Here is a 14799-nt window from a genome sequence, read left to right as displayed (position 1 = left end):
AGTTGATTTCTGGCATCATTTTATTGTTCTTCAGGAAGTCACCATGTCACATCTCTTAAATCACCTATTATATCTTTCCTCCAAAGTCGCTTACTCACGTTGAGCTGTCAATTATTTTTAACTCTTGTACACAAAGTGGCAGTATTTTAAATATTTAAGTGCAAAGGTCCTATTGATCAGATTTTGGTAGAAGAAGTGACCAGGAATATCAGCCTCAAATAGTGAAAAACCATAAATGCATCAAAATTGTTTGAAATCATTAATAACCGACAGTGCAGATGTTGTGTGAGGTTGTCAGTATCAGGATGAAAGTGCACTTATTTATGTAGCCCCACATTTTGCTCAGTCCTTAGGAAGCTTTCTTTGCAATATTGCCTTCTAGATTTTTACTTGCTCAATATGACTTTATTTATGTGATATACAAATGGCAATTACCTCTCTCCTTCTCACATTCATGCCTTTGTGCTTAAATGGGTAACCATACTAAGAATGTACTCACCAGGAAGAAATATTTATCTGCCTAAGCATTAAAAGGGGAGCAGATGATTCAATCTGACACCTGGAAATGAATTTAAAACAACTATAAATTAGAATTGATAGGAAAGCGTACCACATAATTAAAGCTTCATCACTGTATATAAAAAATAAGGAGCATGCAAATAGGTGTCTTTAAGGAGAAATGAAACTTAAGCACTCATTTGCCTTTATCAGTGTATGCATAAACAATCTATGCCTGCTTTCTAGTTCCCTGCCTACTGCTTGCCTGAAATGGCAAACACCCTGGGACGGAGAGCATGCTGGTTCTCAATTAGTAATTTCGGTTTGCTTGACAAAGTAGGATACTTCTATTCAACAGACTCATCTTAGAAATAAATTAGAAAGTGTGAATGAATCACTCTTTCATACATTTAAAACATAGAAATTCACTTTTCAATTTTGAAATAGATCCAATAAATCTTGTCCTAAAAATGATTTCTGAGCATAAACATGATTCCAGAGAAAGCATGATTAACTTCTGTATGTAGGGAACTGAATATAAATTTGTTGAATGAATTAATTACTGATGTTGCCATATAATCAATTTTTGTTTTAGGGAAAAATAAATGTGTTTATGTACATGTGTGCTTTAGAAAATAATTAATGTACATATGTGCATTCATGCACACACACACAACCCATCTATATTTCTTCAGACAAATTACTGTGGAAAAGAACTGATAGATCATCAATATAGTTATATTGTATCATCAGTAAAATTTAAAAAATTTAGATTCATTTTAATGTGAACCAGTGTAGCATGATCACTTTCCCGTTTAAGTCTTGAGAGTAGTAAAAATTAACATGAAAAATGCTAACTCTCATAAACATGAAATACACCTTGTGACAAATATTGTCTCTGCACCAATCGAAAAATAAAATACAGTAATAAATAATTTTGGATATTTGACCAGAACTATAATGGCAAGTTTAAAGCAGATATATTTTCAGATTCTAAGCATGTGCCTAAGAATACAAATCAAACAATCGCAAAGAAGTCAAACTAAAAATAAAATGTTTGAGAACAAATTTCCAGAGATAATATTCACAATGAATTCCATGTGAAAGTAAAATTAATGGAACAAAGGAATGTTTTTTTCTTTTGTTCTGTCTCTTTCGGGAGAGAACATTGATATGGCAATTTTTTATCATAAACTGATTATTTCTTCTATCATTAGGAATTTTTTTAATTTTTAAAAACAATTTTTACTAGAGTATTAAATGCATGTATGTATGCCTATATGTGTGTATATATGCATATATAAAATAAGCATCTATTCCATTCTCATCTATAGCTCTAATTCTCACAGATAACAACTTTATTACTCTTTTTAGTTCATCTAGGATTAAGCTACAATTTCCTAATTAATATCTTCTTGTTATTTGTTGAGATATTTTTATACATTACTCATTGACTTGCTTTTATGATTGATGAAAATGGACATCAGTTACACATCATTCTATTCTCCCCAAATATAATTTCACTCCCCACCCTCCCTTCCTGTCCCCCATTCCCGTTTTCTGTATTAGTTATCTTTGCATATTTAAATGCCATGCTATGAAAGGTTTCCTTTGTGTGTGCCTTTATTTTGTTTTAATATTCACCATTGTCAACCTCCTTCTTTGGCTTTCTGTCCCACGAGCACTCTTACTTACTACAGCACTAAATGTATCAAAAATTTTTTATTGTTTAAGACACAAACTGATTTTTTAGTGTAATTTTCAAAAATGCTGTGCTGTTAACTGTAAAATTTAGGTCTCATGGGCTAAAATTTGTAATGGAGCATACCATTGCTCCCAAAGATCAAAGAGAAAAAAGGCAGGCATTTTATTTCCTAAGTAATTATTTTCAACTGATAAATATTGTAGATCTTCTTTAGCAAGGTTATATTTTCCAAGATATTACAGGCTTGTGTTTTTGATGTGTTGTGTGGGCAGCTGCTGAAAATTTGTTAGTGAGCAGCCCTATAGCATTTGCTTCAATTTGGCATACCCGAAGATGCAATCTCAGAGCCCTCAGTATTCTGGTTCCGGCACAGGCTGGCTAATCTTCATAGTCAGGAACACCTGTCATCCCAGACTTTTTTATTATTTTATTTTTTTACTTTCTTGCTTTGGATTCAAGCTTTCTGGATCTCATGCATTTCTAAAACTTGATTTAGTCCCTTATGTTCCTAGAATGCATTCTTTACTAGGTTCCTTAAAAAGGTCCAAAGGGACTATGCTGAATCTAAAACCATCTTCATTGAGTTATTACACTTAATTAATACGGTGGCTAAAGTGAGCATTCAAGGTTCAAAATAATGTTACCATAAAATTTTGATAATATTGTTCAATAATTTGTGGGATCAGGAGTTGCTGTTGAATGGTCACTGACATTTTAATCTTTTTTTTTAACACTCACAATTACATATTAGTTTTTTTGTTTGTTTGTTTTTGAGACAGTCTCACTCTGTCGCCCAATGGATTGCAGTGGCACAATCTCGGCTCACTGCAACCCCTGCCTCCTGGGTTCAAGCGATTCTCCTGTCTCAGCTTCCTGAGTAGCTGGGACTACAGGCGCCTGCCACCATGCTCTGCTAATTTTTGTATTTTTAGTAGAGACGGGGTTTCACCATATTGGCCAGGCTGGTCTCAAACTCCTGACCTTGTGATCCGCCCACCTCAGCCTCCCAAAGTGATGGGATTACAGGCGTGAGCCACCTGGCATGGCCTACTTAGTAGTTTTTAAATACATTTACTTCCTTCCTTTTTTCCTCCAGCTCACTTATTTTCTTGTTGGATGATGTTAATCTTTTTAACCCATCCATTATTTTCTTAACTTCAAAGATTACGTTTTTAATGTACAGTTATGTTTAGTTTAATAGTTTGGTTTAATATCAAATATCCTGAGTCATTTTTTAGAGTTATAGTCTAGTCATGTTTTTATGCCAACTTTTAATTTTTTTATTATTTTTTCTTTTTCTTTTTTTTTTTTTTTTTGAGACAGAGTTTCACTCTTGTTGCCCAGGCTGGAGTGCAATGGCACTATCTTGGCTCACTGCAACCTCTGCCTCCCAGGTTCAAGCGATTCTCTTCTCCTGCCTTAGCCTTCTGAGTAGCTGGGATTACAGGCATGTGCTACCATACCCAGCTAATTTTGTAACGAGGTTTATCCATGTTAGTCAGGCATGCACCACCACGCCCGGCTAATTTTGCATTTTTAGTAAAGACAGGGTTTCTCCATGTTGGTCAGGCTGGTCTCGAACTCCTGACCTCAGGTGATCCACCCACCTCAGCCTCCCAGAGTGCTGGGATTACAGGCATAAGCCACCACACCCAGCCAACTTTTACTTCTTTAAACATATTTAACGTGAGTTTGTATGTGGATTGTTCTGCATCTGATGACCCCAACATTAGCCATTTTGTTGATTGGATTCAGATAGAGGTCGTTTTGTTTTGGGGGTGTTTTGTATGTTTGAGTTTTTGTTGCTTTTCTGTTGTTTTCCTGTTTAAATCTTAAATAGCAGAGCTGTATTTGCTTCTGTTGAGTGCCAGGAATGCTACCCACACTTTAAATTCTCAACTTGAAAATTATTTGTGGCCGGGCATGGTGGCTCAAGCCTGTAATCCCTGCACTTTGGGAGGCCGAGTCCGGTGGATCACCTGAGGTCTGGAGCCTAGCCAATATGATTAAACCCCATTTCAACTAAAAATACCAAAAAAAAAAAAAAAAAAAAAAATTGCCGAGTGTGGTGGCACACGCCTGTAATCCCAGCTATTTGGGAGACTGAGATGGGAGAATCGCTTGAACCCGGGAGGTGGTGGCTGCAGCAAGCTGAGATGGCTCCACTGCACTCCAGCCTGGGTGACAGAGTGAGATGCCATCTCAAAAAAAAAAACAACAAAAAAGTTACTTGTGTTGTATACGTGTTTGTTTAAAATTTTCTAGTAGTATTTAATAAATACAAAAAACTATAAGTAGCGCCACCTGAAAAATTACATTACAAAGATTTTAAGAATACTTTACATGTACATACATCATCCTCTCCTTTTAGATAGTCCAGAGTTAATTACCATGTGATAGTATCTGATCATTGAGACTGATAGATACAGAAAGGGACTGAGTTGGGGAGGTGTATGTGTATATAACTGTGTGTATATATTCATAGTGGAATGTATGTATTCTTAAAAAATAGATTGAGCTCTTCTTGTTTGAGGTTTATAAAGATAGTATCACACTATACATCATTTTCTGAAACTTGCTTTTTTTCACTCAATAATATGTTCCCAAGATTCACCCATATTTTTCCATATAAGTAGAGCTCACATTTTTCGCTTTTGTATTATGTTGAGATGTGTGATTATACAATGATTTATTCATCTATTCTCATGCTGTTTGACGCTTTGGTTTACTTCCTTTCTGTCATTTTACAAACAATAATTCTGTATGACCTATGTCTACATATATGTCAAGTTACTGACCTCCAGTACTGCAGAATTTGAGCTTATTTGGAAATAGAGAAAATAGTTTAAAATGAGGTTATTAGAGTTAAAGCCCTAATCCAATATGAATGGTATATTTATGAAAAGGAGCAATTAAGATACAGAAATAGGGGAGGCCAAGTGAATACACAGGGAGGAGATGGCTATGCAATGGTAGTGATACAGCTACAAGCTGGGGGGCACCAAGACTTTCTAGCAAACTCCAGTAGCAGAGGCAGCAAGGGAAGATTCTCTAAAAGTATGTCCTTATCAGACTTGTATCCTCCAGAACTGTCAGACAGTATATTTCTATAGTTATTGGCCACCTAGTTTTTGTTACTTTGTTACAGCAGCTCTAGGAAAGTACATTTCCCAAAGTCATTGTGTCAAATATAACATCCATCAGTTCTACATAATAGTTTTTATTCTACCACATACTTTTAACACTTGGGATTGTCAGACTTAACTTTTATTAATTTCATAAGTGTAAAATGGTATCACATCTTGGCTTTAATTTGCATTTGCCTGGTTTAATTTTAGGATAGTTGTCTCTGTTTATTGATCTTTCATGTTTCCTCCACTGTAAATTGTTTTCTATCAACATCCTTGACTATTTTCTCTACTAGGTTATTCTGCCTTTTCTTAGGGATCTTTAAACACACTGTATTTGTAAAGATGTGTGCTGAAACTATCTTCTTCTCTTTATTTGTAAAATGATTCACTTTCTGTACATTGTCTTTATTTTATAGAAGGTTTTAGTTTGAGTATAGACTGATTTATCAACCTTTTTAAATTTTGTTTTGTTGTTTTAGAAATCCCTTTCTAACTGAAGATCATTAAAATATTGATCTACATTGTTTTATAAACTAAACTTTTGCTAAAAATTATTTTATAAATTTAGGATTGCTGGTGAAAACCAAAAAAGATGCAGACTGAGAATTTTTCACTCAAATTTTGCATGTGAGCTGGGCACAGTAGCTCATGCCTGTAATACCAGCATTTTGGGAGGCTGAGGCAGGTGGATCACTTGAGGCCAGGAGTTTGAGACCAGCCTGGGTAACATGGCAAAAACCTATCTATACTAAAAATACAAAAATTAGCCAGGCATGGTGTTGCACAACTATAATCCCAGCTACTCAGGAGGCTGACACATGAGAATCACTTGAATACAGGAGGTGGAGGTTGCAGTGAGCCAAGATCGCACCACTGCAGTCCAGCCTGGGTGACCGAGCAAGACTCTGTCTCAAAAAAAAAAAAAAAGTACACGTGTCAAAAAATCAAAATTAGTCCCTTGCAAGATAAACTTAGAAATTGCCATCTCAGTGTGATCCTTCTCCCATATAGGTCAAAGCTGCCTTTTGTAATAAAATAACTTTATTAATATACAGATATGACTTAATATTTTTCAGTGCAAGCATTATGTTGAGACATGCAGAGAACGGGGGAAAAAAACATGATATTCATTGAAAGGGGAGATATTGTGATCTTGGAGGCAGGAAAACCTGCAACATTGTGGCAGGACTGAATTTGCCCTCAGTGGAAAATTTCAAAAGTTTATTTTTACTGAAGAGGGTGAATAAGGTATTCCATTAAAATATTAAAGATTTATTAGCTTGGTAAACTGTCCATTATATATCCATATATATATATATATATATACACACTATATATTTACATATATTTATGTATATGCATGTATATATAAATATATTTATGTGTGTGTATATATATGTGAATATGTGTATATGTATGTATATATGTGTGTGTGTGTGTGTATATCTGTCTCTCTCTCCAACATGAGTTTGATGTGTTGTTGTATATTTTAGAGTAACTAGTGCCATCATTTTTCATTCCTTTTTGGTTTTACGAGCTAAATGTTTACAACTATACTCTCACTGAGCTATATAATAAACGTTTCAGAGATATTAATGCCCCTCACTTTTGCAAAAGACACTTGGGAGAAAAAGGCCTGTGGAAAAGCAGCCAGGAAACGTCCTCTTAGTTAGGACAAGCTTAGAGGTTTTCTTTTGTGTACGCAGAATCTCCCTCAAGTAATTTTAGACTGCTTTATGATTCTTCATCCCAATCCATTGTGGATACCACAGTGTCACCCTCTCCCCTAGCAGTTAAAGCTTTCTGTGTCTGTAAAAATAGATATTACCAGGGTTATCTGAGCCTACACTATGAATCTAAAATGTTGTCAAGGGTGGCTTACATCTGGGTCGCCCTTAAACCTAGTGCAGAGCTCGTTAGGTTTAGTTTGTTGTGGAGTCTATCTGCAGCTTCAGTAAATAACCTTGTAGCTAACCTAGACTTTGGTCTATCCCCTCCTTGCTTCAAGAGGCCATAAAAATAAAGATAAATGTTGTAAAAATGGCAAATATCCCCAGGCCAAAAAAGCTTTTAGCTTTTCACTTACTTCTCTAGGATCTCATTTCCCTTCAATCTGGACTTGTGTTTTTTTACCACCTTCATGCAACTATCTTTATCTTTACATATAATCCACAAATATTAATTGTTTGTCACTAAGATATTGAACTGAATTATTTAACTTGCATTGTCAAAAACCACATATGATTCGATGTATTTTAATCACCTGAATTATTATTCGCCTATTGACTATCAAATTTTCTAAATGTTGGCCAGTGGAGGCAAGTTCATTGGTTTCTTTGTATGTTTCTGTAGTCCCATTAATCTTTGATATCTCACTTAATTTTGGTCTCAAGAAGAAATCCTATTCCCACTTTCCCTTCAATTCTTCAGACTTAGAAACAGCAAATCTCTAAGAAAATGTAGTTTATATCAATGTGAAAATAGTGGTATTACTGACCAGTGTTTGGGCATTAGAATTGTGTTTCATGCCAAGAAATGAAGTTGTAGGCCTTTTTCAGCAATAATAATTAAACAAAAATGTGTGACTACTTTACAAATATAAATTTACAAAAGGCATGCATAATCAGTTCTAATGTTATAGTGTTGCTATTTAAATACTTTCATTTTATTCTTGTAGAGAATTTTTTCTTTTGCTGAAAAGTCTTAAATACTAATATTAAAAATCATAGATTTCAAAATTCCTTTTCAAGGATGCAGCTATGTTGATTTCTAAAATGAAAGTCAGTTAACATGTTAACAATAACTTGCTGTTATTTAGATTTTTACATTCAATACATAATTAGATTTATTTCAAATACAAATAAATACTTTCATGTACATATTTTGACATATTTACACATTATGAAGCAAGAGTTATGTATTTTTTTAATTTTTAATACTACACTATATTAAACAATTATGGTTCTTTCTCAAGCAGAAGCAACCAGGCATATATGGAAACTTGTTTGATTTGAGGGCTTAGGCACAAAAAATATAAGATGTACTTGGAACATTTTGTGATGCCAGAAATTAAGGAAGCATGCTGAAAGAATGATGGAGACATGTTGAAAGGCACCAGAGCCAACCTAAAAAAATCATCCAATGGCTGAATCTGGAAGGATTTGCAGAAAACAATAAATAACCATATTATTAGATTCTAATCAATAATATAAAACAAAATAAATGTTTTTGAATCTATACTGATCTAAATAAATAAAAGCATAAGTAAAAATAAATGAGAGAGAAGGGGCAGCTTTTCCTTGTAGAAGAATTTCAAACAATAAATGTGGAACTGAATGAAGAAAATTGAAAATCACTATTAGTAAATGGCAGTATTAATTGTTGCCTGCAAGAGCACTGATTGATGCTAAAATTAGTGGGCATTTTTTTAGGAGAAATGGGATATTTGCATACACTCAAAATATCTTCACCAAGATATGTATTAATTATGAAGAAAAAAATGGTAACTTAACAAAGCAGAAAACTGGCAGAAATACCTTAATTGACTGAAGATCATCAGTCCTAAGACATATTGACATTGGATACTCCCTGCTATGATATAACACACTAAGAACAGACTGATTCTGTGATAGTCTTGACAAAAATGCACAACTTTAATCTAATGACAAGAACATATCAGACAGGCCCTCATTGAAAGACAATCTGCACAGTAACTTGACAAGTATTCTTTAAAAGTGTCAGCGTCGTTGTATTAGTCTGTTTTCATGCTGCTAATAAAGACATACCCGAGACTGGGTAATTTATAAAGGAAAGAGATTTAATTGACTCACAGTTACTCATGGCTGGGAAGGCCTCACAGTCATGGCGGAAGAGCAAGGGACATCTTACATGGCTGCAGGCAAAAGAGATTGCTCAGGGGAACTCCCCTTTATAAAACCATCAGATCTCATGAGACTTACTCTCACCAGAGCAGGATTGGAAAGACCCGCCCCCATGATCCAATTACCTCCCACCAGGTCCCTCCCATGACACGTGGGAATCGCGGGAGCTACAATTCAAGATGAGATTTGGGCGGAGACACAGCCAAACCATATCAGTCATGAAAGACAAAGATTAAAGAATTCTCACAGATTGCAGGAGAGTGAGGAGACATGACAATCAAATGCAAAGTGAGATCTCCAGAAAAGAAGAATGACTTTAATGGCAAAGATGAGATTTGAACAAAGTCAGGAATTTTGTTAGTAGTAAAATGATTAGAATAGTATTTATAGTAAGCTAAACTTTACATAAGTAATTGTAAACTAAAAAAATTTTAAATAAACTTACTAAATATTATACATTTCCATGTGGTACAGCCTAAATTTTGACCACACTATATGCCCATTGGACTCTTCTTCTCCTGTCTGGTTTTATATCAGGGTAATACCATTCTCATGAGTTATGACAGGAGCCCCACTTTTCTTTCTTCAAGAAGACTTTGCATAAGACTGGAATTTTCTTTTCCATGAATGTTCCTTGAAAACTGTTTGAGTGAACTCTTTGGATTTGGAAGGGTAGAATATTTTAAATCATACTTGATTTTCTCTTTTGTAGATTTTGGCATATTTTGAATTATTTTTAGGAATTTTCCACTAAGGCTAAGTACTCAATTTTATTAGCACATAAGTGTTGGTAATATTTTCTAATAGTCACAATCTTGATTTGTCTGTTATTTTCAATTTTATTCTTTTAAAATATTCAGGAACATATGGATTAGAGTTTATCTTTTCTGTGTTAACTTTTAACTTAATTGTGGCATGGTCAGACTATTTAGTAGAATAGTGGTTTATTAAAATGTATTTAAACTTGTGTAATAACTTAGTGTTTGGTTAGATTGGATTAAATGTTTCATGCCAGCTCTAAAAGAATCTGTATATATATATATATATATATATATATATATATGTACATATATATATACAACTTGAATACATCATTTAGAGAGTACAGATTCTTTTATATGTATATATATATATATATCAATCCAATCATCCATATATTTGTATTTGTTTTTTTAAATACTCCTCATATTTAAAATTTTTAATTGAAAACTCATTAATTGAAAAAAAAGTTGTGGCTGCATTTCCTGTTTGCTCTAGCTTTGAGAATAGATACTAGGAATAATGAAGATTTTAGCAGAAATCAAATTTTATAAGACTTTATACACCAAATGAAATTAAACACTTACCATCAACAATAAGTGCTTTCATTGGGGTAGTGATATCGTTTTTGTATTTTAGAAAGGTCACCTTTGCTAAGGAGTAATAAATTCGTTTATTGAAGTGCCACTTGTATAAAATTTAATTTTTTAAAGAAAGTTCTTGCAATCAACAGGTTAGAATTTATGATGTGCCGTGGTAGAATCATAGTGAAGTATATTAAAAGAGGATGTGGTTATCAGGCAGAGTTGTGTCAAAAATCTTTCATAAGGAAGGAAAAAATGTTGAGGTAGGAAAAGTTTGTGGGACAAAGCTAAAAGAGACCAAGATAATTGGATAGTATTAATTTGAGAGAAACTGACAGGACATAGGATCTAAATTATGACGGGTCAGTCTGTGGATATTTTCTTTTAAGTATAATGGGAACGATCAAAGAGTTTTGAAACTCTGAGTAAAGCTTGATAATATGAATGCTTTTAAGGGGCAACAGGGCTGCAATGTGGACTAAGAGTGTGTATGAATTGATTTGATTTGGCCAAGCACAGGAGCTAATAGACTAGGTAGGAAGCTTCTATACAATATACAATACACAAATCATTTATTTTATTGCATAAAATAATGTACAAATAATGATATGGTGGCTACTACACTCAAATGAACCCTTAGATAAAATACTAAGTGCCTGTTTTCTGTTACATTCTTATGTTCCATACAAATAAGTAAGTAGATAATAGAATGCCTGGTGATGACGGGTGATAGGAGAAGTGATTGTGAGCACTATTTTTGATAAGGCTATTTTCAGTTAAGCTATTAGTGAAAGCTCTTGAGGAGGTCCCCGTAGAGCAGACAACTGAAGGAAGAGAACAGGGGAGCCATCAGAATATCCAGGGGACAGGTATTCCAAGAAGAATCAGCAAAGGCAAAGAGAACCAATAAGATGGTAGCAAAGTAATGAGTTGAGAGTTGCTTTCAGTGGTGTGTTACCAGAGATTAAAAAAATGAAGGATACAGGCTAAGGGATCAACTGCAGTGTGATGGAAACTGAGTTTTAATGATGCCTCTTAGGAAATGACTTCCAACATGTAGCATATGTATATGCCTGTTGGGCTGCCACAACAAAGTCTCACAGAATGGGTGGCTTAAACCACACAAATGTATTTTCTCCCAATTCTAGGGACTAGAATCCTGAGAACAAGGTGTCTGCTGGCTCATTTTTTCTGAGGCCTCTCTCTTTGGCTTGGCATAGCCCAACAAACAGTCAGCTTTGAACAGTGCCATTTTCTCAGATTTGGTAAACTGTATTATGATAACATGAGGATAAGGGGAAGGAATTTTACGTGAGAGAAATAGCATGAGAAATATAGAAATAGTATATAGGGGCCAGGCACAGTGGCTCATGCCGGTAATCCCAGCCCTTTGGGAGGCCGAGGCAAGTGGATCACCTGAGGTCAGGAGTTCGAAACCAACCTGACCAATATGGTAAAACCCCATCTCTACTAAAAATACAAAAATTAGCCTGGTGTGGTGCCAGGTGCCTATAGTCCCAGCTACTCCGGAGGCTGAGGCACGAGAATTACTTGAACCTTGGAGGCGAGGGTGCAGTGAGCCAGGATCACGTCACTGCACTCCAGCACTCCAGGCTGAGTGACAGAGTGAGACTCCATCAAAAAAAAAAAAAGAAAGAAAGAAAAGAAAAGAAAAAAAGAGAGAAAGAAAGAAGAAATAGTAATATAGGCAATTAAGTTTTGACTAGAAAACTTTGAAAAGCCCAGTTTGGTCCATATCTTTCATGGAAGTGACTAAATGCAAAATGATATAGGAGAGATATATTCAGGCAAGAATGTGACAAGCTAAGAGGTCTGGACTTTATTATGTATATTAAGGAGAATTACTTAAGGTTTATGAGCAAGAAGGTCCTATAATCAGAAGTGTACGTGAGGTCGATTAATCCATCAGAAATATGTAGTTTATGATCAGGTGCTGAAACATAAATCTCATTAGCAGTAGAGGTTGTTTATGCTGGAAGCACATCTAGGTACACCAAAAGCATAGATAAATTTTTGTTTTTCTCTGGAATGAAGGGGAGTTTGTCAGTATTGAGTGTTTTCACTCTGACACTGCGAAGGGCATCTTTATATTTTTTCCGCAGACTGTCCTTTGTTCCTGCTGTCACAAGTAGAAGTAGAATTCCTACCCATTATGGCTGATTTCATTGGATTTTGTAATGTTCTGCCATGCAGTCGAAATAAGTATGAGTAGTAAATAACTAAATATAGCATAGTAAACACAACTAAATAGAAACATTCACTGTATATCCTGTGGTTTGTTGTGATTGTGTAAACACACATAAATACATATCTGCACTCAAAGCAGATCTATGCAATGAAAAAATACATGCTTGGCTGGTGCAGTGGCTTGCATCTCTAATCCCAGCTATCCCAGAGATTGAGATGGGAAGATAGCTTGAGCTCAGACCAGCCTGGGCAACACAGCAAGACACCCATCTCAAAAAATAATAAAATAAAATAAACAGACAACATACTAACATTTTTTAACTTTTATTTTAGGTTCAGGGATACATGTGCAGGTTTGTTACATAGGTAAACTTGTGTCACGGGGGTTTGTTGTACAGACACATATTTCATAGCCCAGGTAATAGGCCTAGTACCCAGTAGTTATTGTTTTTCTGTTCCTCTCCCTCCTCCCACTCTCCAGCCTCAAGTAGGCCCCAATGTCTGTTGTTCCTCTCTTTGTGTCCATGAGTTCTCGTCATTTAGCTCCCACTTATGAGTAATAACGTGGTATTTGATTTTCTGTTCCTGCATTAGTGTGTTAAGGATAATGGCCTCCACCTCTATCCTTGTTCCTGCAAAAGATATGAACTCGTTTCTTTTTATGAACATACTTATTTTGAAACCAGAATTTGTCCTACTGTTAGGATTTGTTCCTTACTATTGATAATATGGGCAGACAAAAGCCCCCAAAGTTCCTGGACCTTAATGTTATCCATATTATGTGTATTCATCATTTGTCAACATCTGATTTAGAGTTTAAGATCTATTATATTGCCTCGTACATGTTTTGCTTTTGGCTATTCTGTTGAGAAATTTCTCTCTTCTTTTCTTTATACTTTACAGACACTATTCATCTTCGAGTTCTTGAATCCTCCCCAGTTGGCACAGCCATTGGAAGTGTCAAAGCAACTGATGCTGACACGGGGAAAAATGCTGAAGTAGAATACCGAATTATTGATGGTGACGGTACTGATATGTTTGACATTGTGACTGAGAAGGACACACAGGAAGGCATCATAACTGTGAAAAAGGTACACAGCATCCATATAAATATCTGTGTGTTTCAGGAGTAGGGATTGCATTATATACTTTTCACTCATGAATTATCCATTGGGAAATACCACTCTAATTTTCCAACAATGTGATGTATACTGTGCATACATAAGACAGACATAAAGCCAAAGAGCTCCTTGAAAATTTTGACCACATGTTTTGGTTGATTGAGACAGGAAACCTGAAATTTTAGAAAATATAAAAGGCAAGTTAATATATGTGTGATCATATTTCTAAGCCACATTAATAAAAGCCCATCATAATCACATTGTTTTATTTTAAAATGTGTAGTTAATACCTAGTAATGGCAATATATCATCCCAGTTGGAGATATAAAAAGTCCGATGCCATCTATCCAGATGATGAAGCAATAGTTAGAGTTACTAATAAAAGAGACAGCATGGATTGGAACATAATTTAATTGTTCACATTTTCCCTTCTGCTATATAAATTAAACTTTTCTGCTAACATATGCTCAGTGATACAATCTAAAGGTAACCTGTTTTTTATTGTAGCATCAGTGCCATCATTATGAGAAAAAAATAAGGCACATTAAACTTTAGATCCTAATGAAATGCCATACATAGAGTAACTACATAAGCATTAGTTAATAATTAAACTATCCTGAGATACTTTTGCAAGGTACAAAGTACAAAACCAACTGTTATTAAATGGACAGTGACTAGCAAATGGGAAAGCAGCTGTCTTGTCATTTTTCAGACCAGATAGCAGCAGTAACACGAATAGAATCTGGTTCTTTTTGAAACAAAAATAAAAGGTCGAGGGAATCTGAACTAACAATGTCTTTTATCTGTTAACAAAACATACATTTTAGAATAAGTGAGATAGAAAATAGTTGATTTTATACTTCTGACAGTTAAACTATATGAATATTTAAGGTATTTTGTTTCATCATGTGA

At 34.8% G+C, this 14799-nt stretch overlaps 1 protein-coding gene across 2 annotated transcripts in view; it reads left to right on the top strand.

Annotated features, from left to right (window-relative positions):
* The window catches only part of CDH10 (cadherin 10), a 155057-nt gene that overhangs the window by 116308 nt on the left and 23950 nt on the right, over positions 1-14799 (top strand). For both annotated transcript variants that reach the window (XM_030813936.1, XM_003263183.2), the window contains exon 6: positions 13670-13857. In XM_030813936.1, coding sequence (XP_030669796.1) covers positions 13670-13857 — 188 coding nt within the window. The remainder of the gene's footprint in view (positions 1-13669; positions 13858-14799) is intronic.

The sequence above is a fragment of the Nomascus leucogenys genome, chromosome 6 (genome assembly GCF_006542625.1).
Source record: "Nomascus leucogenys isolate Asia chromosome 6, Asia_NLE_v1, whole genome shotgun sequence".
Classification (NCBI taxonomy): domain Eukaryota; kingdom Metazoa; phylum Chordata; class Mammalia; order Primates; family Hylobatidae; genus Nomascus; species Nomascus leucogenys.
The sequence above is the reverse complement of the archived record's forward strand: the minus strand, read 5'-3'. Positions and strand labels throughout refer to the sequence as shown.